Consider the following 24,180-nt stretch of genomic DNA (forward strand, 5'->3'; position numbering starts at 1 on the left):
GACTATTAGACAACAGGAACAGAGTTTCAATGCCAGTACCTCACGATACAATGATGCTCTTGTTATGAAGTGTCTGGGACACAGGATTCACTCTGGCAGTGTTTTAGGGGCATATGGTGTCTGTAATTGATCTCTAACCACTGTGCATCTTCCAGCCTCACATGGAAGATTTTTTAAGGATTTTTATATATAAAATCTTTAGGCACCATGATTACAGGCATGATTGCAGTTGGGTTTCAATCATAAACAGAATACCCCTTTCACCAGTGCAACGTTCCCACCACCAAAAGCAATTCTTTTTTTCTACAACATGAGGATGACGTAATGAAAACTACTTGAAGAATCCACAGTGTGTAATGTTGTGATTATTTGCCCTAGACATGGATAAAAGAACTTAGTATGACCAATCATTTATAATAGAGGCCACAAAAATCTCAAAAACGATTTACCTTTAAATCAAACATTTTACCTTTATTTTACTTCCATATATTAAAATATTTCTACCTTTAAGTACTAAAATAATCTTAAAAGTGAGAGTGGAGACAAGACAAATGTCCTCTACTTTTCATCTGTTTAACTGTACTTTGGTAGTTACAATCATGCAGACTGGATAATTCATTAACGATTACGGATTGGTCTGTGTAGGGTTAGATATAAAAAAACTTTCCTGCCCTCTACCTACCATAAACCAGCAATACTAACTGCAGCCCAAGTTGCAACCAACAAAAATGTCTCCAGACATGGACTGGAACGAACAAACATAAGTATATACACACAAAAACAATCTTACCCTGCACTGTTTCAGTTGTTTTTGAAGAATTTCTGGATCCCCAACGGCAGGCCATTCTTCCTTCAGGAAAACATCAACTTCAGCCATCCATTTCTTCAAGGTTGCTATGTGATTCTGGAATCAAAGTCCAATTTCAAAGCATTATTGGGATGCTGATTTTTCTTAACCCAACTCATCATAGTGGTATATCTGAACACAAGCCCAGGAACAATGTCTGTGTTTGAAGGATGTTTCTAAGTAGCTCTTCAGCAAGAGAGTATTTTTACTAAGACTGCATTTTTATAGCCATCTGTATGAGCGTTCGTGTATGAAGTCTGCTATTGTTAAAAATAAAATATTACTACCAAATGTGGTTTTACGATGTTACTCTCGAGAACATTAAATCACATGCCCCTCTGGAGAAATTTTAAGTTACAAAATAACTCATGATAATACTAACAATGTGCCCTAACAGTACATAAAACAAACTATGAACAATAAACTCAATGTAATGGTATCTTTATAGCCTCCCTAAACCTGAACTTCCACAAATTGTTTCCCACAGCTGACAGTTTAAATAGTCTCTTCAGTTGTGAATTTTCAGGCCAAGATTTTTGCTACCTTTAAAGATACAATTTTGGCTTTTAATTTCTTTTTTGTTTGAGCAGGTTGACCTACTGATAAAACAAAAACAAAAACAAAAACCCCACAATTTATCATTTATAACTAAACAATCCAACCTAATATTTTCCCACAAATTTCCTTTTTATCTTGCTGCCTTTTATATGGGAGGCTATTTTTCAAATATGTACCTTTGAAATTTCTTGATTTCAGTATAATTCAACTGGGCTGTCCAAGTGTGATATTTTCTCTATTTGATATTTTTTTGGAGGGAGGCATGTTGGGCTACACCTGACAGTGCTCTGGGATTAATCCTTTTTCTGCACTCAGATTCAAGGGCCCTATAAAGTATAAGGGATCGAGCCCAGGTAAGTCATGTGCCAGGAAAGAACTCGTATCTACTGTACTATCTTGTTGCCCCCTCTCCATTAAATTTCTGTTAAAATCATGCTTCACAGATATTTTTCCTTTAATATGATTTGTAAACAATGACTTGAGGTTGGAGAAACAAATACCATTTTTTAAATGATTTTCAAATGATTTCACAAACTCATTGATCAGTTCAAAAGGTATAACACATGCTTGGTATGTTTGGAGGCCTAGAGTTTATCCCTTGACTTCACATTCCCCAACATACTGGACTAGGCACCATCCAAGTGGTCGTGCTAACTCCTGAGTACTGCTGGGCCTCACCCCACAATACCAGGCCCTAACATTAAACCATTAGGCTTTACACAACTGGGTTCCAGAAATACCAGAATTTGTACTGCCTCCCCACTCAACTCACCAGGCATTATTGTGTTTACTGGCTTATAAAAGTTTTAGGGGACAGGAGTTATAATATTCTGGACTATAACCAGAACAAGTAGAATTGATTCAGTGATTATACAAATAGAGTAGTTGCCCAAAATGGATCAGATTTGTGAAGGAGAGATGGTACAGAGGTGAAGGCCTTTGACTTGACTGTGGCCAGCCCTGGTTTTCCCCCAGGCATATGATGCCCAGAGAACTACTAGGAGTGATCCCTTGAACATGTCAAGCTTTTACTATTACCAGGAATGTCCTAAAACCTTGACACAATCAAATAAATAAGCAATGAGCCAGAGAATTTGTAATGTAAACCTATAATAATTAGAAGGTTTTAATGATCAAAATAAAATGAGTGTTGATTTACTATATTGAAATTGGACGATTATCTGCATGGTGGCACTTCTCAAATTAAACAGCAGAAGGTAGTTTGCCAGATGGAATTATACTGACGCAGTTTAAGTGAAATATGCTGATTAAGTAATATAACTATATTACATGACATAACTCTATTCATAAGTCAAATGTTACCTATATTTTAAAGGACACTAGAGAAATAAAAGACAAGATAGAAATACTAGTTTTGAGGGCCACAGAGATAGTACAATGGGTAAGGGACTTGTCTTGCATGCGGCTAATTTAGATGTGATCCCGACATCTCATATGATACCCTGAGTATCTTCAGGGGTGCATAGTCAGGAGTAACCTCTGAGCACAACCTGGTATGACTCCCCCAAACAACATCATCACACACTCACCAAACAGAAAGACTTGCTTTGAAAATTATCTAGATAAAAGCAGGCTAAGGATCATATAAACTTCAAGGAAATACATATTTTATAAGAATTCTAAACAGAAGAACTTATTATGGTTTTAGTAAAAAGAAATATGAAAAGCATACTCATTTGAGAAATGTGTGTAGTCCACAATTATTACTGGCTAGAAGAAGTATGAAGGATGAATATCTATTGGCTTTTTTGATGGGGGGAGTTGGGGAGTATTTAGAGCCTGGCTGTTACTCCTGGCTCTGCACTCAGAAATGGAGCCTGGCAAGCTCAGGGGATGTTGGGGATCGAAAACAGTGTCTGTCTCAGGCCAGCCACATGCAAGGCAAACACTCTACTGCTGTGCTACTGCTCCTGCCTCTTGGCCATTAATCTTTACAATACACTGCTAGGGAAGAAACACAAGAGAAAAAGTAATATAAAAGTCATATTGAATTACCTGAATTTTTCGGAGTTTAGTCATATGGTCTTCTAGTTTGTGGCAATTTTCAGCTAGCTTGGAGGAGATTTTCTTCCATCGGGCCTCAATGTCTTCAAATTCAGATTGGTATTTCCGGCTAATATCAGAAGGTGCTTTCTTTGACATCTCTTCCACGGTGGTACTGAGATAGTTGAAGCCACTTTGTTGGTCTTGGAGAGAACTTTGTAAAGCCTTACAGTTGCAAAAAGCAAAGATATTTATGTTAGTCTCAGAATCCTAATGGCTTTCATTGTGCACTTTCCTTGATGAGCTAAATTAAAACTACTTAAAATTGAAAGTGATGTTATCCAAATGTCTAAAAAATTAAATGACACATTATCTGTTGTCAAACAGCTAGTTATAAAAATTAAATCACTGGTGGTAACTTCAATTCTACTTCCTGTAAGATCAAGTTGTACACTTAATAACGTTTTAAAACAAAGTTAATTTTCAAAATAAAAAAGTAAAATGTATGCTGATTTTCATGAACAATGTCAAATGTATTCCAAACTAGATTTGAATAAACCACCATTTTAGCAATCCAATTTTAGCAGAACTCTGTATTAATGACTCTACTTATAATCTAGTTAAAGGAGTCTAACTTGATTATACACTTTTTCCTAACTTTACAAGGAAATATGCAATTACATAATACCATTATATGAGATAACACAAGTCTAAGTTACCAGATTAATGGCCTACTCCAGTTAACTACCACTTTGCATTTTTTAAAAAAATACATTGCTTTTTCTGTGGTATAATAGTAAAAATCTATGGCAATTTTGGAGGTGAATTAAGTTGGTTTAATAGATAAAATGTAAATCTAAGTAATTTTTTACAACAGGACACCTCTCATAACGTTTTCCTTCCTCAATATTTATTTGAGTGCAATTTTGGTTATAATTAAGGTTTGTGATAAACATGAAAATATTCCATTATATTAGCATTATCATTTTCATATGTACCTCTGCTTTTAAATATCTATGATATATGTGTACCATATATTAGTCCTTTAATATAAGATAACCTACACAATATGCTAAACATTCCCAAAGTCTTATTTATGGATACAAATTAACTTATGTCTATTATGTGATATACATTTTAATATATTTATTAAACTGTTACTGAATAGTGACTCTTCAGACAATATCCAGCATGCATATTTTGAACTAAACATTTTAGTAAGAGTCTTTTCCTATGGTACTGACTGAACATTTTTCTGGTTTTTGGCCATACCTAGCAGTATTTAGTACTTACTACAGGCTCTGCACTCAGGAATCATTCCTTTCAGGGATCTTGGAACCCTATGGGATGCCAGAGATCAAACCTGGGTAGGCCAAGTGCATGGCCAGCTCCCTACCTGCTGTACGTTTGCACTAGCCTCACAAGAGCTCACATAAATTTATCCATTGGGATACGATTGTGTTGTCTGTTTTGCTTTTATAACTTTGTGTGTAAGGAATGGTATCTCATTTTGGAAATCTATACTTTCAGCATTTCCAATTCAAGTTATCAAATTTCTGATTTTTCAAGGTGGTTTATGTCCCTTTTGGTAACTTCTTACTAATGTCTTTTTCCTTTACTCAGATAAGTGTTTTTCCTTGGTTTCATTTTTCTTTTAAATTGTCTCGGTATTTTTACTATGCTTGTGATTGTTTTCATTGATTTTTGTATTTCCCCACATATGGCTCTTAGGAATTTTATTAAAATATCCTCAAAATGTTATGCTTATTACTTTTACAAATTCTAGATGGTATTTAAATTCGATATAAAATTGAATACATAATTCTAACTGCATTATTTTTTTCAGTTAGAATATGCATTTTTCTTAGTATTTATAAAGCCTCCATTTTTTTCAGTAAAGATAAACTTTTCCCCTCAACTGAACAAATCTATTTAGTTCTTTATCCACTCCCCTTATTGCTATAACCATGTAATCTTATTTTACCACTTTACTAATCAATTAAGACTAATTTTTTCAAAATAAATTTTGTAATCATTTAAAAAATCAAGGACACCTGAAAAGGTAAGAAAGGCTAACAGTTATAGTTTTGTATTGCAGCATACAGTGTAAATTGGCTGACATTTGCAACATATTTGAAAAATTCTAAAGTTACATTTAGAGAAGCATTAAGTCTCAAAAATTAAGTTATAACAAAACTAAGATTTTAACTTTTTATTTTGTTATCAAACTATGAATATAATCAACCACTCAGCTTGTATGTGTACTTAAATAGTCATATCTTGAAAATATAATGTGACTGACTATATAATAAATGCTTATATAAATTAGTGTGAAAGTAAACTAAATATCTTAAGATATCTGTTCACTTGGTTTCCATATTGGTGTCTTATAGTCCCTGATGTAAGGTTGCTACAAATATAGTTATTAGAACTTAAATAACTAATTACAATATTACAGGAATTACATTAAAATTACAACTAGTTTATAGCTATGTAGATTTTACTTCTATTTAGAATTATGAGTCTAGTAATAAACTAGAAGGCAAACATAAAAACAAGATCATCACTTTTATAATAACCAATATATTTCAAACACATACTCAATTAGAAAATATATTTCATAATGTGACCCTGTTTTCTTAAAATACTACCTTTTTTATCTTAAGGAGATAGCACAAATGCATAAAATATTGCATTTTAAAGCCTCACTTTCTTATCAACCGGTCATACCGTGAATAGTTTAAGGTTAACGTTTTAAGGTTATGCCAGTGTAATTAATTAATAAATGAGATCTTATTTCTGTTCTGTAAAACAAACAATCACAGACCTGTAATTCCACAAGTCTCTGCTCCATGATTTCATATTCAGTCACAGTAACCTGAGGTATAAAGATTTTTGTTTCTGATTGCTGGATCCATGTCAAGATGGTAGTCATGGTCTCCTGATAGCGTACAGGTGGCAACGCATCAAAAACTTGATCGAAAAGAAAAGGGAAAAAAGAATGATTTAAACATGTATTATTTTTGTAGTTTCAGTTTCTCAAATGTTTGGTAAATTGCTACCGGTTTAATAAAATGCAAATACCTAAAATACATATTATAATATACTGCTACTTCTAAAGATAAATCCCCATTATATGTTTTCTATTTTGATATAAATTATACATGTAACATTGAATCCTCACATCCTCATTAAATTCAATGTTTGAATTGTTAGAAAATAAAGAGAGAAACTCAGTAACTTTTCCAAGATCACAATGAGTTTTTGGAGAAATCCAAGTAAATTCAAAACTCATTCTCTTTTGATTTTTTATTTGGCTTTAGAGAAAACAGATTCATCATCCAAAGCCCTGGGAATTTTTTTTTCACAATTGATTTTGCTTTATTTGTTGTTTGAAAGCAAAATTGCTTTCAGTGGTAATGCATATATACATTGTAATCCATATCCTATATATTGCCATAATATATACTGTACATACACATATACATAACATATACATTAACATAACATGAAATTTGGTGACAGGATGTAGATCAAAATAGTTCTATCCACTTAGTCTCCAAATTGTAATTTTTGTTAGACTTCTATTTAAATGTTTGTATGTTTTTTTAATTTTTATTTTTTAATATAATTTTTATTTTGATCATAGTGACTTACATATTGTTGACAATAATATTTTAGGTACATATTTACATAAAATCAGGGGGGATTCCTATCACCAAATTGTCCTCCCTACACCTCCGTTTTTGTCCTACCTCCCATATCCTCTTCCCTCACCCCCAGGGTTGCTAGAATATGTGGTCTCCTCTGTATCTAGCCTACTAGTTAGTAGTCTTGCACCTGTTTGGTCGTGGTGCCTCCCTTATTTTCCCCTCTAACTGGGGGGCTGGGAATTTTAAAGTATATCCTAACACCTCTTATTTAAGTAAAAATCATTTTATATTCTTACATTGAGTCAGGATCTTAGACATATTGCAATATATAGGTATATATTATGTAATATATAAGTATATATAATCTTAAAAGAATCCTCTAAAATATGCATTGTTATTCATATGAAGAGTAAACAAAACAGGCTACTCTAAAAATAAACTGGCACTGCAGTGATCGTACAGTAGGTAGTGCACTTGCCTTGCACTTGGTCAACATAAGTCCTATTCCCAACACTCCTATGGTACCATGTGCACTGCCAGGAGTAATTGCTGGGAGCCGAGTCTGAAGTAAACCCTGACTATTGTTAGATGTTGTCCAAAATCATAACAAAATAAAATTATATTAAAAATTAGAAAGGCCGAACACTTTATATTTGATCCCAGTAAAAGCTTAGTGACTTTTTAATTGGTTCAAGCAGTTTCACAGTCAAAATGAATGATTCCCAAAGAATAATGATTTTATTTCCATTACCATATAGATGTATAACAGTTGAAATGTACATAAAATATAATACCCAACATGTGATCCATAGTTAAATATTTTGAATCATATGCATATATTTAGTATATATTTTATATATACTATATACAAATATATATATATAAATTCATGCAACATAAATATCTAGGTTATTTTCAGCTATCATCTTCAAGGAGACTAGTGCCAACACTTGAATATTGAAAATTAAAGTTTATTAAAAGCACAGAACAAATTTTAAACAGAATCAAAAGTAATTCTAGACTGAAGAATGCACTAAGTGCAAAGTATGGACTCAATGAATGGGTGTTTAACTAGATTACACAGCTAAACATGAGATTTCTAACCCTTGATATAAACCAAAATATATTTTTGAAACAAAATATTGAGAAAAAGAAAATAGAATAAAAAAGAATTTAAAAACAGAAAGTGGGATCATTTAAAAACATTTGAAAAGAAAAAGGGGTTGGGGCTGGTGAGGTGGCGCTAGAGGTAAGGTGTCTGCCTTGCAAGCAATAGCCAAGGAAGGACCGCGGTTCAATCCCCCGGCGTCCCATATGGTCTCTCCAAGCCAGGAGAAATTTCTGAGCTCTTAGCTAGGAATAAACCCTGAGCATCAAACAGGTGTGGCCCGAACCCCCCCCCAAAACAAAAACAAAAACAAAAAACAGAAAAGAAAAAGGGGTTATAAGACATGTGCAAAGAAATAATAGTTGAAAATTTGTCCACATAGCTAAAGCCATAACACAAAAGAGTAAGATTTATTCATTCTATCAGATGGCATGTTTAAACCATACTAGGTTCACTAGTCAGGGCATATGTCTAAATTCTATTTGCTTCCACATTATGTGAGATTATATAGTCAATTATTGAGCAAACCTATAACTGGTACTTTCAGATGGTAAAGATAATGGCAGGGACATGTGTTAGAAATAATTACTGAGAATTTTTAATATGCTCATATTAGTTTAGAAGCTTCTGTGCCCAAATTTATATCAGATGTTTCAATAAACCTTACCACTTTTATTTTATTTTATTAAAAAATTCTTCTGTATTATTAACTTCAGTATTGCTTCCCATACAAAATGTGTTTCTCTACTTAAATTCCATACACTCATTAGAGTCTGTTTCTCTGCCTGTTAAATCCATCTACTGACTTGACTCTAATTGTTAATAAACAGAGGTAGGAAGGATCTTATACAGAATAGTTAGGTAAAGACATATTTCAGCTATGTTGAAGAAAAATTGTCTCTAAGAAGGCATTTCCTTCATATAATATGGAGGGCAATGTGTTATATGCATTACAAACTCCTACAAAAGGAGAGCTGGAGTGACAATAGAGCAAAGAACATGCTCTTTGTTCTGGACTTAATCCCTAGCATTCCAATGGTCTCCCCATTACCACTTAAGTAATTCTTGAGTACAGAGTCAAGAATAAACCCTGAGCATTGCTGGACAAAAGCCCCTAAGAAAAACTCCAAAACGGATTACTCTGAAATTAATAAACATTAGATGTTTGATATTAATCAATTTAATTTTATTCAGAAGATGAATATAATAAGAAGGGAGAGGTAAGTGTGAAAAGTTGATGTAGGCACTAGAATTATTTTTCTAATTAGAGAATATAGCATGTTTTAATGTACATCTAAAATGATTTCATTTCCACCTTGTTTTTGTGCCAAGAGGTTTTATATCATGACAATTATGGTGTCTTGATGCTGCAGTTTGATAAACCAACTTGGCAGATAAGGCTTTCATCTGAGACGCTTCAGAAAATTACTTAACATTTTAGCATCCTCGACCTCATTTATAAAAGTGGGGCTGTTGATACTATGTGTATAATTGAGGTCATTCTTTTTATTACTTCATTCCACAAATATTTGTTCAGCACCCTCCTGAGAAATAGGAGTGCAATTTTTTAAAAAAAATATCAAAAGAAAATTCACATTACTTATGATGCTTAATATCTAACTGGTGATTTAGAAAAGGAAAAAATAAAATGTAGTACCTCATATTAATAAGGAGCAGTGATAAAATATAAGGTATAGTATGGAGGGGGAAAGGGGAGAGAAGAAGAGGGAGAGAGAATGCAATTATAATTTTTAGAAATAGAAATAGAAAATATAAGAACAGATGAGGATCAGTGCAAAGAAAGGCTGTGCTTGCTATAGTTTCTCTTTTTAAGCTTTCTTCAAACTTTCTATTTAATGAAAATTAAAATTTGTGTCATTGAACTCTTGATCTCATTCTGTATAACTGTTCCTATGTTGTATTCGAGCACAGCACAAGACTTTGTCTTTTCACTGAGAAAAAATATATATATGTGCCCAATTGTAAAAGAACATGTAAAAGACAAGATCAGAAAATGCATTCGTATTTCACACAATACATTTATCTAGCACATGAAAATACAAACAAAACATTCAATAGTGTCTGCAGTTTTTCATTCCTTTTAACGTACCTTATATGGATGGACAGATCATGAAAATGCAAAACAGACTGTGTTAAGTTACCAAAAAAAAAAAAAAAACCACACCAAGAGATTCTCATCTTTTCTCATGGAGGTGTCTGCCTTACCATATCTTACAACTCACCATATCTTTCCAGACTGCTCTTTCGTAACTCTGTCCAAGGTTTCCTGGAACTGGACTTCTGTGATTTGTAGCTAGGCATCAACTCCTCCCATAATCTTTTTGACTCCACTTACATACTCTTTTGGATTCCATATAAAGCAGTGTGTTCTCAAGGAAATCTAAATTGTTAGGGCTGGAGCGGTGGCCCAAGCAGTAAGGCATCTGCCTTGCCCACGCTAACCTAGGATGGACCGTGGTTTGATCTCCTGATGTGCCATATGGTCTGCCAAGCAAGGAGCAATTTCTGAGCACATAGCCAGGAGTAACCCTTTAGCATCACCGGGTGTGGCCAAAAAACAAAAACAAATAAATAAACAAATAAATAAATAAATTGAAGTCCCTGGTATGGGAGGTTTCATTTCAGAGTCCTTATCTTGCTCTTTTACATCCAAAGACTCACAGCTAGTGAGTCAGAAAATTACTTAACATTTTAGCATCCTCGACCTCATTTATAAAAGTGAGGCTATGTCTTTCCCTGTATTACAAGCACAATAAGAGCAAAGAGTTGATCTTAGGGGTTAACCCCCAAATTATGTACAATGATATACAATGAATTAGTATTTTTGGAATTAAAAATCAGCAGTTACAATGTAATCTGGCATTCAGGGAATGTTTTTTTTTAACCAGAAATATAGGTTGAACCCAGGGATTAGACAATCCTACCATCACAAATAAGATGATTGAGAAAACAGAAATAAGATTATCCTATTTACTAAATATTTACAATCACTGTGCAAAGTTCTATCAATATTCTGAATAACTATAATTAACTTTTACTCCAGGGGTCTCAAACTCGCGGCCGGCGGTCCATTTGCAGCCCTCCGTACAACATTCTGTGGCCCGCGGCTGGCCTTCAAATATCGCAGTATTCGCGATTATTCTCTTACCGAATAATCGCAATAAGAATTGCATTAGTAAGAAAAAAATCGCATTAAACATTCGCATACCCCGAGCAGTTCTGTTCAGGATATGCAAATGCTTAATGCAATTTTTTGTGATTTTTTTTCTTACTAATGGGGATTTTTTTATTGTGAACATTCGGTAAGTGAAATCCCTTATGCGGCCCTGCCTCACCCCGACTTTGCCTCCTGCGGCCCCCAGGTAAATTGAGTTTGAGACCCCTGTTTTACTCTATTCTCACTTCATAGTTTCCAGCCTTTGAAGGTAGTTTTTCTTGAATTGCAATAATGTTTTTTCTCACATTTATACATTTACTGAATCTGGCTAAGAGCCAACCACCATTAAAAATAGATTACAAATCATATTTAAATATGGGCTTATGTGTTTTATACATATAGGATAAAAGCACCAATATTTAATAAAGTTTATATTCAATGTGTATATATAATTAAATATAGCATAATGAAACTAATGCTGGATAATTAGCTTCCTATTAATCTTGAGCGCTAGAGAGATTAGCACCCATGAACTGGGGTCTTCTGTTTGGTACTAGTCTTCTATTTAATTAATCTCTCTGATTTTCAATATACTCATTAAATCTAAATTTCCTGGCAACCAAGTCTTCATGAGTATCAGCACAGATTGGTGAAATGTATTCAAAATATATTTTTCAATTATTTCTCCTTTCTTAACCCTCAACCAATTTGACACTACACTTCTTGAAATCTACCCAAATGTTTTTTAAATTTACAGAGTTTGGTTTTCACTTTGTTTTAAAATTTTACTACATAAAATCTGAGAGCACAGTGCAGAACAGAACATGTATAAACACAAAACAATATCAATTTATTTTTCTGTTTCTTTATGAATGATATAAGCATATCCTATAATTTTAGAATATGGTTTTTAATTTTCTGAAATTGCCTTGAGAAATTTACAACTGTTTGGTATATTTCATTTAAACCAAACAACTTAAGTATATCAGAGAAGTATTCAAAATTGTTTTAGCTTAAAAATTATGGTATGATACAGAACTCAACAGTACTCAAGAGCAAACTAGGAACGAGAGCTTTATGGGTCAGTGAGATTATTTGTGGGGTACAGCCTATAGAATTCCAATTATGAACTGTACTAGCACTGCTTTATGTAGGAACATCATTTCTTTAAACTTCATATAGAAATTGATATTAATAATTCAATTTATAATGTTCTTTGTCCAATAGAAATTAGACAATATATGTAATTTCAGATTCTATCATCTAAATATCTTCTGAGTTCTGATGAAAATAATAAAGTCAAAACAAGGATGTGAAAACAATGGCTCAAAGATTTAATGTTTGGTCATATATGATTATAAAAACCTATCATTCGCTTTAGATGTTAAATATATGTTCAAATTTCTTTATATTACTGGTTTTATTGGGGGCCATTGGTACAGGATTTGAGCCACAACCAGTTAATTTATGTTCATAGTAAGTATTTTCTCTGAATATTGCCAATCTAGTTTCAATGACGAGGCTGCCATGTTGTCCCCAGAGTAACGCCAGGAGCAATCCTTGAACACCTAGCCAAAAGTAAGCCTAAAAGCAGCTGAGTATTATCAGAAAATCAAAGATAGAAAGATGAAATCATGTTTGTGCAACTGATACTATTTTAATTCCACAAAACCTGATTATAGTGAATATGTGAGTCTATGTGAGGAATACAAACTTTACATACTATGCAAGAGAAAAATATCTATTTTGGAAATTCAGATTTCCCCCATTATACTATAAATTTATCATGATTGTCACCTCAGCATAGTACTTTATGTAGAGCAGTTTTTGAGAAGAATTTGTATCAGTGCTTCTCAAAAGCTGAAATATCATTTTGAAGAAAACTCAACTGTCATAGATTATAAAAAGGAGAAAAAGAATATAGAACAATGCTGTGCAGTATGTCACTAGATTCAGGAATCCATTAAGCAACTTATATCTAGCTAGTCTGAATTCACATATTCTAAGAGTAAATATATATATATATATATATATATATATATATATATATCAGATTTTGAAGTTCTAATACAAAGGAAAGTGTTTATGTTAGTAAGCTGTAAAGTGACGGTGTATAAAAAAATCTTTCACTTGGAATATAAAGTTAAACCCTTCCTGAGTTCCCTATCATGTACAAGTAGAAATCCATGATGGTTTAAACTGTATAGTGTATGTTTACAGGCATGCAGGCTTGCATTTGTGGGTGTATAGAAATAAATATGCCTGCTACTTCCTTCATATAACTTGGAAAAATACTCAAGTTCATAATATCACTTTTATTCCATATCAAGTAGAGTTCAACTTGTCCCCAAGGAGACATATCAACAAAGAGCTTTTTTTCCTGTCATTCCCAAAGAATTATTAAATGAAAAAGCATGAAATGGAGCAAAAAGTCTTTTAAAATTTAAATGCTTGCAGAAGTTGGCTGTCTAATAAAAAGCAAAAGTCCACAGCATATGAATTAACTTATTAGAAATAACTACTTAAGAGAAGTGGAAGAGGGGCCGGGTAGGTGGCGTGGAGGTAAGGTGTCTGCCTTGCAAGCGCTAGCCAAGGAAGGACCGCGGTTCGATCCCCCTGCGTCCCATATGGTCCCCCCAAGCCAGGGGCGATTTCTGAGCACATAGCCAGGAGTAACCCCTGAGCATCAAACGGGTGTGGCCCAAAAACCAAAAAAAAAAAAAAAAAAAAAAAAAAGAGAAGTGGAAGAAATTCTAAAACTTCAATCCCCAATGGCAATATATGAGTTACTTTCCCAGTCTGGCTTTCGAGGACTTTTATGCGATTGAAAGTCAATCAGCTTTTCACACCAACTTCTCATAACCAGTAAAAGCCCTATCCTCCAACCAAAACTTATCACTTAATTCAAGCCTTGCTATTTTGCCACCACTCTGCTCAGAGTGCTTGTTGCTCATTCTCCTTTTCTACAAAAGGCTCTGGGTAAAATTTCAAATGAGCAAAAAATTTTAAATGAGCAAAATTAGTGAGGGAATAGGATTATTATCTAAGACCATCTCAGAAAAATTTAAATTTAAATACAATTTAACACCAAGGAACCAACTGAAATATGTATCTTCCTACAATGTGGCTCTAGTATTCTACTTTTCAACAATTTTCAATTCAATTACAATTCTATAACCTAGTTTATATAACTACAAACTGTCACATTACTGAAACAGTTTAAGGCTTGCCATTTGTTCCCTTCTTTTCCTTATTTTTCTGACAAGTAGGAAATTTGTTTACTAATTTGTAAGCTAATGAAGTAGATATTTTTCTTTGGGCCACAGCTGGACGAATTAAAGAACTACTCCTGGCTCAGTGCTCAGAGGGTACTGGGCACTGAGCCCAGGGTTCCTCCTTAAAAAACCTGTGTTCTAGTCCATTGAGCCATCTCACTTGCTCTGAAACATACTTCTAAAATGTATTTTACATTGTATTAGGCATGTATATTATAATAATCTTAAATAAAGGAGCAATTCTTTTATTGGGGGACACTATCATGGTGCTCGGGTCTTAATTCTGGTGGGTTTAGAGTACCATATAAGGTACTAGGTATCAAACCCAGGTTGACTGCATTCAAGGCAAACATCCTACATGCTATGCAATCACTCAAGCCATATGAGAAAGAATGTTTGCATCTCACAATATGAATCTTATAGATAATTTAAACAAATGGCCAATAGTCTTACTGATCCTGCTCTTGGTAAAGAAAATAAAATAGTAAAGAAGAGTCTATCCGGCTCTTCTCTCAAAAAAATGCCCTAGACTTCAACAGTATAGCATTCCAAAGTTAACTCTCCTAGAATCAAAAAAATCCCTTACATCAAAATAAAATGCACAATGTGAATGAATGAGGGAAACAGAAAGTCTGTCTAGAGTACAGGTGGGGTGGGGAGGAGGGAGATTTGGGATATTGGCGGTGGGAATGCTACACAGGTGAAGGGGGTGTTCTTTACATGACTGAAATCCAAGTAAAATCATATTTGTAATCAAGGTGTTTAAATAAATATATTAATAAAATTAAATACAAGGCATTTGTGTCAAAGGTATGATCTGAGGTGAGGGGGGCTAGGCCCTAAGCCTCTATTTAACTTTTGAATTTTTCAACAGATTAACATTGGATCATTGGATGAGGGACTAACTACAGAGTTTGAAATCAGAGTCCTCAAGATCATTTTTCCAGCGAGGAAAAAAGACAGAAAAACAGTGGTGTTGGTAGCGGCTGGGGCAGCAGCAATACATAGGAGCCTAGAGACTCCAAGAACAGCTCATCCCATGCGACCTTGAGCATGAAATCCCCTAGACCCCCAAATCTGGTGATGGAGCATCCAAGTCCTGGAGAAAAAGCAGCAACTGGACACCAGATAGAAAAATCAACGCTTAGGGAGTTTGCAAGGGGAAAACATGGCATCCTTAAACAACATGCCAATAATGAAAATGGCTATATGGTGGTATTCCCAGAGACAGAAGTCTGGCATTGAGTGGCATCCTGACTTGTGGTCCCGTTCCAGGACTGGGTGCAGTGGAGTACAGTGTGGGCTCGTCTACATGGTCAAGCTCTCAGGATGCTAATATTAATACCAAGGGAGTGCATTGTAGGGAAGATTAAGCAAGGCAGGAAGGCAGCACCATTGAACCACACAGGCAAGGGTGGTGTAGCTGTGAGATGGCAAGCGAGGATATAGCCAGCATTAGCAGTGAGGCTGGGGAGTGGTGTTGCGGGAACCAGGATATTAGTGAGTGGCACCCAGACTTGATGGCACAGCAGGTCAGGAGCTGTGGAGTGCAGCATGGATCCATCGCCTGGCTCACAGTAAATGGACATTAATGCCATGAGAGGAGCAGAGGCAAAGTTAAGTGAGGCAGGCCCTACAATTTGGCAATACAGGCAGCAGAGGCACAGCTACATGATGGCCAGCAATGACACTGAGGATAGTGAGCAGCTCTGCTTGCAGGCATCTTTCTGCATGCCCTTGAAATGCATTCATTTTAAGCTTAGGCTTCTGAACCCCGAGAAGTGTAGCCTTGTGACAGACAAGACCAGAGATCAGCAGCTGTGGTGAAAGTAGGCAGGTTTTGAATCAAAAGAGCCATTGTGAACTCAGGCTGATACTGTCTGTGGAATTAATGTTGGAATAGTGCCCAAACTCAAACCTGGATACCTTTGTTAAGTAAACAAGCTTTAAAACCATGTTTAAATTAAAACAGAAGGAAAGACTATTTCCTACTACATCTCCCTATATGGTTACCACCTCTTTATTTAAGGCCATATGAATGTTCTGTAGCCTAACAAATCTCCAGTCCAAAGTGATATGGACTCTTGCCTCAAGGGCTACAACTTTCCCTCTCTTCTTACTTCCCCTCATATCAGAGTTCCTTTTGTTCCTCTTATAAAAGCCAGAGGCTAACATCCTGATTAGGTCTTTCAGCAATTCAAATCAGAGGTTTTAATTTGCCAATTTATTTTAGAAAATTCAAATGCTTTTAAAAGAGTTAACACTGGGGCCTAAGAAACTATTTGAGGCCTTTGTGAATACCAAAGTCTTTATTCCAGTCAGCACACACTAGTTTATGGTTTCTAGCCTCTCTGATCTCTGTGCCTCTGCACTTGTCAAGTCTGTCTCCACCTTGCTTTTTTTGTTCTTCTTATGTCCTGCCTCCTTGTCATCACACTGCTGACTCGTAGACATCCCACAGATTTGGCTCAGAGGCATCTCTTCTGAGTAATATTGCTTGACTTATTACAATATGCCATAATAAAACTTACAGGTTCATCCATGATATTTCTTTCTGTTAGTTCCAGGAGAACCTAAACATTGCTCTTCATTTTCTGCTTTCAGTAACTAGCAACCAATATTTCTTGGCACCGGTAAGGTATCCAAAACTATTTCCTGAACTAATAAAAGCATGAGCAGGACAATGCTATTAAAATTCTTATGATACTAAGTGATTCCTACACAAATACCAATGTCACTTTTTCAAAAACAGCAAAACAAATCCAATATGGAATAATAAAACACTTGAGATCATCAAGATACTCTTGAAAAAGAGCAAAAAAGCTGGAGGAAAAAACATTCTTATTTCTAATTAGACTTACATCTAAGATAATTAAAACCACATGGGACTGGCATAAACACAAGCATATGAACTGAGACCAACGAAATAAACTAGAGCTTGGAAATAAACTCCAAAAAATTGAGATTGCCAACAGATCTAAGGATCCAAGAAAAATATTAAAAATCAAAATAATAAAAAGAAATCAAGAGGAAATAGTTCCCTAAAAATGTGATATACAAAAACTAAAGAATAAATTTGAACCCTTGCATTCTATTTCACTGTTTTTGTTTATTTTTATTATTATCCAAGTTGATATACTTTTCTTGATCTCCATGTTGAGTATAAATTGTCAGTGCTAAATACTTTTCTTTGGGGGGAGGGCGGAGCAATACCATAGCAGTAGGGCGTTTGTCTTGCATGTGGCTGACCTAGGATAGACCAAGGTTTGATTTCCGACATCCCATATGGTCTGCCAAAGCCAGGAGCGATTTCTGAGTGCATAGCCAGGAGTAACCCTTGATCGTCACTGGGTGTGGCCCCCAAAACACCAAAAAACAAACAAACTAAAAAATCAAATAAGTACTTTTCCTTTTTGTGATCCACTGCCTCAATCGTTGTCATTGGTTTTCATTCTGATTACTTTCTTGCTACAGGGCCCAAGAGATAGCATGTTGGTTGGGCATTTGCCTTGCATGCAACCAACCTTGGATGGATGGTAGTTCTAATCCCAGCATCCCATAAGGTTCCTGTGCCTGCCAGGGGCAATTTCTGAGCTTAGAGCCAGGAGTAGCCTCTGAGCACCACCAGGTATAACCCAAAAATCAAACCAAACCAAAACAAAACAAAACTTTCTTGCTATAGATTTCAGGGTGTTCCTTATATATTCTGGATTTATTCTTTCATTAGATAAATGACTTACAAATATATTTTCTCATCCTAAAGATGGCCACTTTTTCAATGATGTCCTATGCTGAGAACAAATTCTGTATGGTTATAGTTTCTTTCTTTTAACTTCTGTTTTCTGTATTTCTGTCATATCCCAAAATTGACTGTCTATATATCAATGTTAGAAAGTTGTTCCTTATGTTTTCTTTGAGGAGTTTTATCCTTTAAGGTTTTCATCTAAGTCTTTAACCTATCTCAAGATGATTTCTGTGTATGCTGTATGGGTTTTAAAAAGTCATGATGATATACAAGGTTAGATTGGCATATGATTTTATCACAAAAGCGTAGATAAATCTCAGTGATTTTTAAACATTTATTATGACTCCTGGATTATTGGAGAGATGCATGAACCTTATATTAAGGGCAAGAATATATCCTGAAATTATAGATTATTGTTAAACTATACTAATTCAATAAAATCTTTAAATAAAATACATTTCTAACCCCCAGTTACAGTGGAAACGTTATGTTGTAAGTTATTTTCACAAAAGTTTGTGTATCTATGACAAGACAAATGCATGATTGTTAAATAGGTCAGTGCTCAAAAATGTAGGACATTAAGAATTTTAGCCCCAATTGTGTTTTTAGAAGACCAGCAACAAATACATTGAAATCCACTAGAGGGAGCTGACATTACTAGAAAATGGTATGATTAAATTCCTATTAGGAATATAAACCCCGCAGGAAAAATGACTTTAAAGTAAATGGAAAGGAATATACCTTTATCTTTTGTTTATTCAATTCATCCTATAACATCACTATAAATAAATTAACAACTAAGAATACGAAGAAAGGATCATATGTATGCTGAGATTTATTTATTATTTATTGTGGCCACAATTGTGGTGCTCAGGAATTACTCTTTCTTCTGTATTTAGAAGTACTCCTGGCAGTGCTCAGGGGACTCTGATTCTGAGGATCAAACTAGAGCCAGTGGCATGCAAGACAAATACCCTTCCCACTGTACTATTGAATGAGGAAGCGTCAGTTTCCCTTGTACAATTTTTTGACTACCTGCCTCCTACATTTGTAATATTCTTGTGAATATGTGGGCTCTTTCTGATAAATAAGAAGATAACAATACTCTAAGGTCACAGAATTCTGCGTAGATCATGGGCAACAGCTAAGTATAGCAGTGCTTCTCAATTATTTTCTGTCATGCCCCCCTAGGATGAAGAAAACATTTTTCGCACTCCCTCCACATAACTGTAAATAGTTTATTTATTTAAAAACTTTAACCTGCAAAACAAAAATATATAAAATAATTTGAGCTGATTTTTAAATCAGAGGTGATGTCTATATTAATGCTACAGTGAGCACGTTTTGCAATGTATAGCTTTTTGAAGCAGGGTTTGAAGCAGGACACAGCAACTCTCAGCTCCGGGGACATACAGAGACATAAACACAGGGCTTAGCTTGTTATGACAGTGTTAGTCGAGGTCAGACGTGCCCCACTATTTGAGAACCACTGATATAGAGCCAGACCCAAAGACAGACTCAGCCCAAACCACTAGCATTTTTGTAGCTTTCTTGTTAATTGATCACACACACACACACACACACACACACACACACACACACACACACACACTGGCCTTGCTTTTAACTTAGTCCTTTGCTAAGTTCTTCCATACATGGGAAGTTCCTTCTTTCTCAGCTACTTATCAATAAATTTCCCTAACTTTTAACTCTGTGTCTGATCATCTTTATTACTCAATATTTTTATTCTTGAAAATATTGAAGAGCCTGGGAATCATGAACCAACACAGACACCTGCCTTCAACATTCCTTCATTACTAATGTTCCTGTTCCATTAAGCCTGTTTCTATTTCCAGAACATTATTACAGGGTAAACTTTAAATTTTTCAAAGAAAATATATATATACATATATATTCCACTAATTCAAACTTTACTAGGAAACAAATTAAATAATCTGTGCTAATTGTAATCATCCACTTTTAAACCCATATCACTTAAAATTATTTTATTTTAATCATTAAAGTGCATTATATATTATTTTATAACTATCACATGCATATATTATAAAGCAAAATTTATAGGTTAATTAAATACAGACAAACATTGTCAAAGAATTTCTGTATAAAAATAAGATAAAAGGAGGACATGCAGTTAGGACAGAGAAAGCAGCAGTATCAAATGACAGTTGGAAATAATCACTCTGGATAAGAACTGGGTGCTGAAAGAGAATCAAGTGATATGCATAATATACTTCAGTAACAATATTTCAAAAAATAATGGGGAGAAAGAGAGAAAAGAACAGTATATTTCATAAAGGTAGGCTGTGAGTTGGGAGGCGGCAGGCTTGAAACTTGGGACATGGTTTGCAGAAAATATTGCACTGGTGAAGGGATGGGTGTTAGAATATTGTATGAGTGGAACTCAATTATCAACAAATTTGTGATTCTGTATCTCATCGTGATGCAATATGTTTATTTTTAATTTGGCTGTAGGTATTATATTGGAAAAAGACAATGTACAGATTGTTGAGACATAGAGACATCTTGAAATCTTTCAAGTCATAGTTACATAATTGTGCCACTTTAATATATATTATTATTAAATGGGGGAGAAGTAGATTATGCAACTATAGCTATCCACCAGTAAAGTGCCCCAGAAAGTATAGTTGGCCCTTTGCAAGTTTCACTTGCAACATGTACACTATAGCTTTGATAATGTCCACATACACTGATAGAATAGTATTCAGAAGATGATTTATTAAATATCTCCCTTCATAAGACGAACATATTCTTTTCAATATTCTCTATTAATCCATTCAATATTAAAAACATCAAATGTGAAATCAGCAGTCAACCAAGGAGAAAAAACACCTACATAAAACATATACATTATTTGTACATCAGTCATGACATTAATATGGGGTAGGCAAATGGATATATAACATATACACCTTCCAAGGATAGTATTTCAATACTTATTACCACAGGCTGTGGAAATGGTGGTTCCCTAGAAAGTAGTAACATAAAGGAATGATTTCTTCAGCTATGCACATTTACTCCTCCTTAGAAATAACTAACTCATTGAATATGAGGTTGGCAATTTCAAGCACTATTACTTACTTATCTGCAGCTCTTTCTCTCTGGCCCGCACATCAGCAAGGACTTGGTTGAAATGATTTGTAAAGGCCACAAAGTCTGCATCCAGGAACATTGGCCCTTGTCCTTTCTCTTTCAGGGCTGTACTTTGACTTTTTAAACGCTCGATTTGTGGCTGAAGAGCAGACAGTCTATTGACTTCATCCTATAGCACCATTGAGAAGTATTAAACAACAATTTTACATTGCATCCGGTATTATTTTTACAGAGGAAGTTGCTAAGGGTCAGTAATAATGCAAACTTATCTCAGTGCCCTCATTGAGAAACTGATTTTAAAACAACATCTAGCAAATATCAATTCCAGAATACCTTGGTTGTTTGCTCAACTGTTCTTATATGGAACTATTTTAAAATGTCAAATGGACATATTTGTTAGAATTCATGAACATGATATAATGAATGCCCTCAAATCATCCCATGATGAAAACATGGATGTTCCTGTGCATATTTATATCAAAATGTTTGCTTAAGCTTCATATATAAAGCTAAATCCTTTATCAATATTTACTTTCTGGTGCAAATCACTTGTAGGGTATAAATTCCATATATGCAAATACTCAAATTATTAAATTAAAATATACTTATGTCAGAATGCTTTTGGCTGAATATGCAGATACCATTATTTTCATTAAGATAACTGTTTTGATTTTCCCTTACACCCCATGATTGTTTACAGCACCCCTTTTTCCTCTCATGAGTACCAAGGTAATATATGAAATCACACACTTTCTGGAGCAGACCATAATTATAAATGCCTCCACATAGTTCAATTTAGGCTGCTTTCATTGTTGACATTTTAGTTAGTGTATTGAGTATGAAAATGTAGGAACATATAGTCTCCATTTTAAAATACTGGTTAAATCATAAACTCCAATTTCTTGCTATTTTTGACCCCCCATTTCTTGCTATTAGGGTGATTAAGTACCAAGCATACTGAAATTCACATTTTACTGGATCTTTTCCCTTTTTCTGTTTCTGTAATACTTTAACTTACATAGGTGGCACAAAATATATGTTTCAGATATGATGCTCATTATATATATATATATTATACTGGTGTTTACAAGTGATAATGTAATTCAGCATATATGGTGAACATACACTTTGAACTTAACCTAAAATTTCAGAGTGCTCTTTTTTTTGGTTTTATGGGCCACCCCCGTTTGATGCTCAGGGGTTACTTCTGGCTAAGCACTCAGAAATTGCCCCTGGCTTGGGGGGACCATATGGGGCACCGGGGGATCGAACCATAGTCCTTCCTTGGCTATTGCTTGTAAGGCAGACATCTTACCTCTAGCGCCACCTTGCAGGCCCCTCAGAGTGTTCTTTTAAGAAATTTTATTGCCATAATTGTGTTAAAACCTATGCAGCCATTAGGTGAAAATCTACTTCTGTATTGTGTACCATCATAAAAAAGTAAAACAGAATAATTAAATTGTGTTCTTGTTCAGGTTAGAGGACACTACAAAAGATACTCAAGAGCTCACTCCTGGTGGGACTCAGTGGAGCCCTCTATGATGTTGGTTATTGTACCTGAATTGACCTCATGCAAAGCAAGTACCAAACCCCATGTAAACCCTCTCAACTAATTGAATGAACATTCAATTAGAATAGAGGATCACTGGAAGAATTAATAGAATAATAAAAAAACCCTAAAAATTAGGACTTGAGAAATAGTACAGTAGGTAGGGTTTTTGCCTTGCAAGAGACTAATCCAAGTTTGATCCCCATCATGATATATTATGGGTCACCTGAAAACTACCAGAACTTATTCCTAAGTTTGGCGACAGAATGAAGTCCTAAGCACAACTGTGATCCCAAAACAAAATAAAGTTAAGAATGTTTTTCGATGTGTGCATACTTTTTGGGATATACTATGTCTATCTTAGAACTGACTGAGTCAAATTGATCACATAATCCTGGCACAATAAAAGGATTACCTGAATAGAGTGCCACTTATTATGATTTTGAGAAGATAGACAACTTTCTGAATAACCTCAAGATATGTTAACATATCAGTTGATTCAGGTAAGTTCATTCTTCAGAGTTCCAATTTTGTGGATAGGTGAAGTTGAAAGACATTTAGATGGCAGGGAGTTGACTCATCTCTATTACTAAAGCAGAAAGTGTCTCTACCCTGTGATTCAAAGGAAGGTCCATACCCATTCATGTAAAAATATGCCAAGGTAGAGAATAAGCTGCTGTATTTGTGATGATAGAAATACAGATACATACTCTGTATGCCAGCCTTGCAAGTGGCAGCGATGACATCTGCTCTGAAGCATTTAAGATCCTGATTTACATTTGGCAGATGGAGGGCCCTCATTCTCCCTGTTTAGGGGCCTATAGACAGAACCTATGCTTTAACAAAGCACGTTCTGCAAAACAAAGGGGAATATGAAACTAATAAAACATTTGGGCAATTGTTCAGTTAAGGTCTCAAAGTTCTATGGGAAAATTATCGGAGATACCACTTTGACCTGAAATATTCAACGATTAAAAAGTTTTAACCATTATTCATTATTTCCCTAAATGGGCCTTAGTGTGATTGATTCTCCATAGTAAGGCAACTTTCCTGAGGCTGATTCTCATTTTATATATTTAGATCATGAAAAAAAAGGTCATTATTTTACTTCAGAAATGATCTGGGAATTTC

The 24,180-nt window shown here is 34.7% G+C and overlaps 1 protein-coding gene across 1 annotated transcript in view; it reads right to left on the bottom strand.

The window, feature by feature from the left end:
* Positions 1-24,180, bottom strand: part of DMD (dystrophin) — a 2,686,579-nt gene that overhangs the window by 1,705,174 nt on the left and 957,225 nt on the right. The window contains exons 21-24 of the mRNA XM_049766737.1: positions 21,489-21,669; positions 6,237-6,382; positions 3,422-3,634; positions 791-904 (exon numbers count right to left, since the gene is read on the bottom strand). Coding sequence (XP_049622694.1) covers positions 791-904; positions 3,422-3,634; positions 6,237-6,382; positions 21,489-21,669 — 654 coding nt within the window. The remainder of the gene's footprint in view (positions 1-790; positions 905-3,421; positions 3,635-6,236; positions 6,383-21,488; positions 21,670-24,180) is intronic.

This window comes from Suncus etruscus, chromosome X (genome assembly GCF_024139225.1).
Source record: "Suncus etruscus isolate mSunEtr1 chromosome X, mSunEtr1.pri.cur, whole genome shotgun sequence".
Taxonomy (NCBI): Eukaryota; Metazoa; Chordata; class Mammalia; order Eulipotyphla; family Soricidae; genus Suncus; species Suncus etruscus.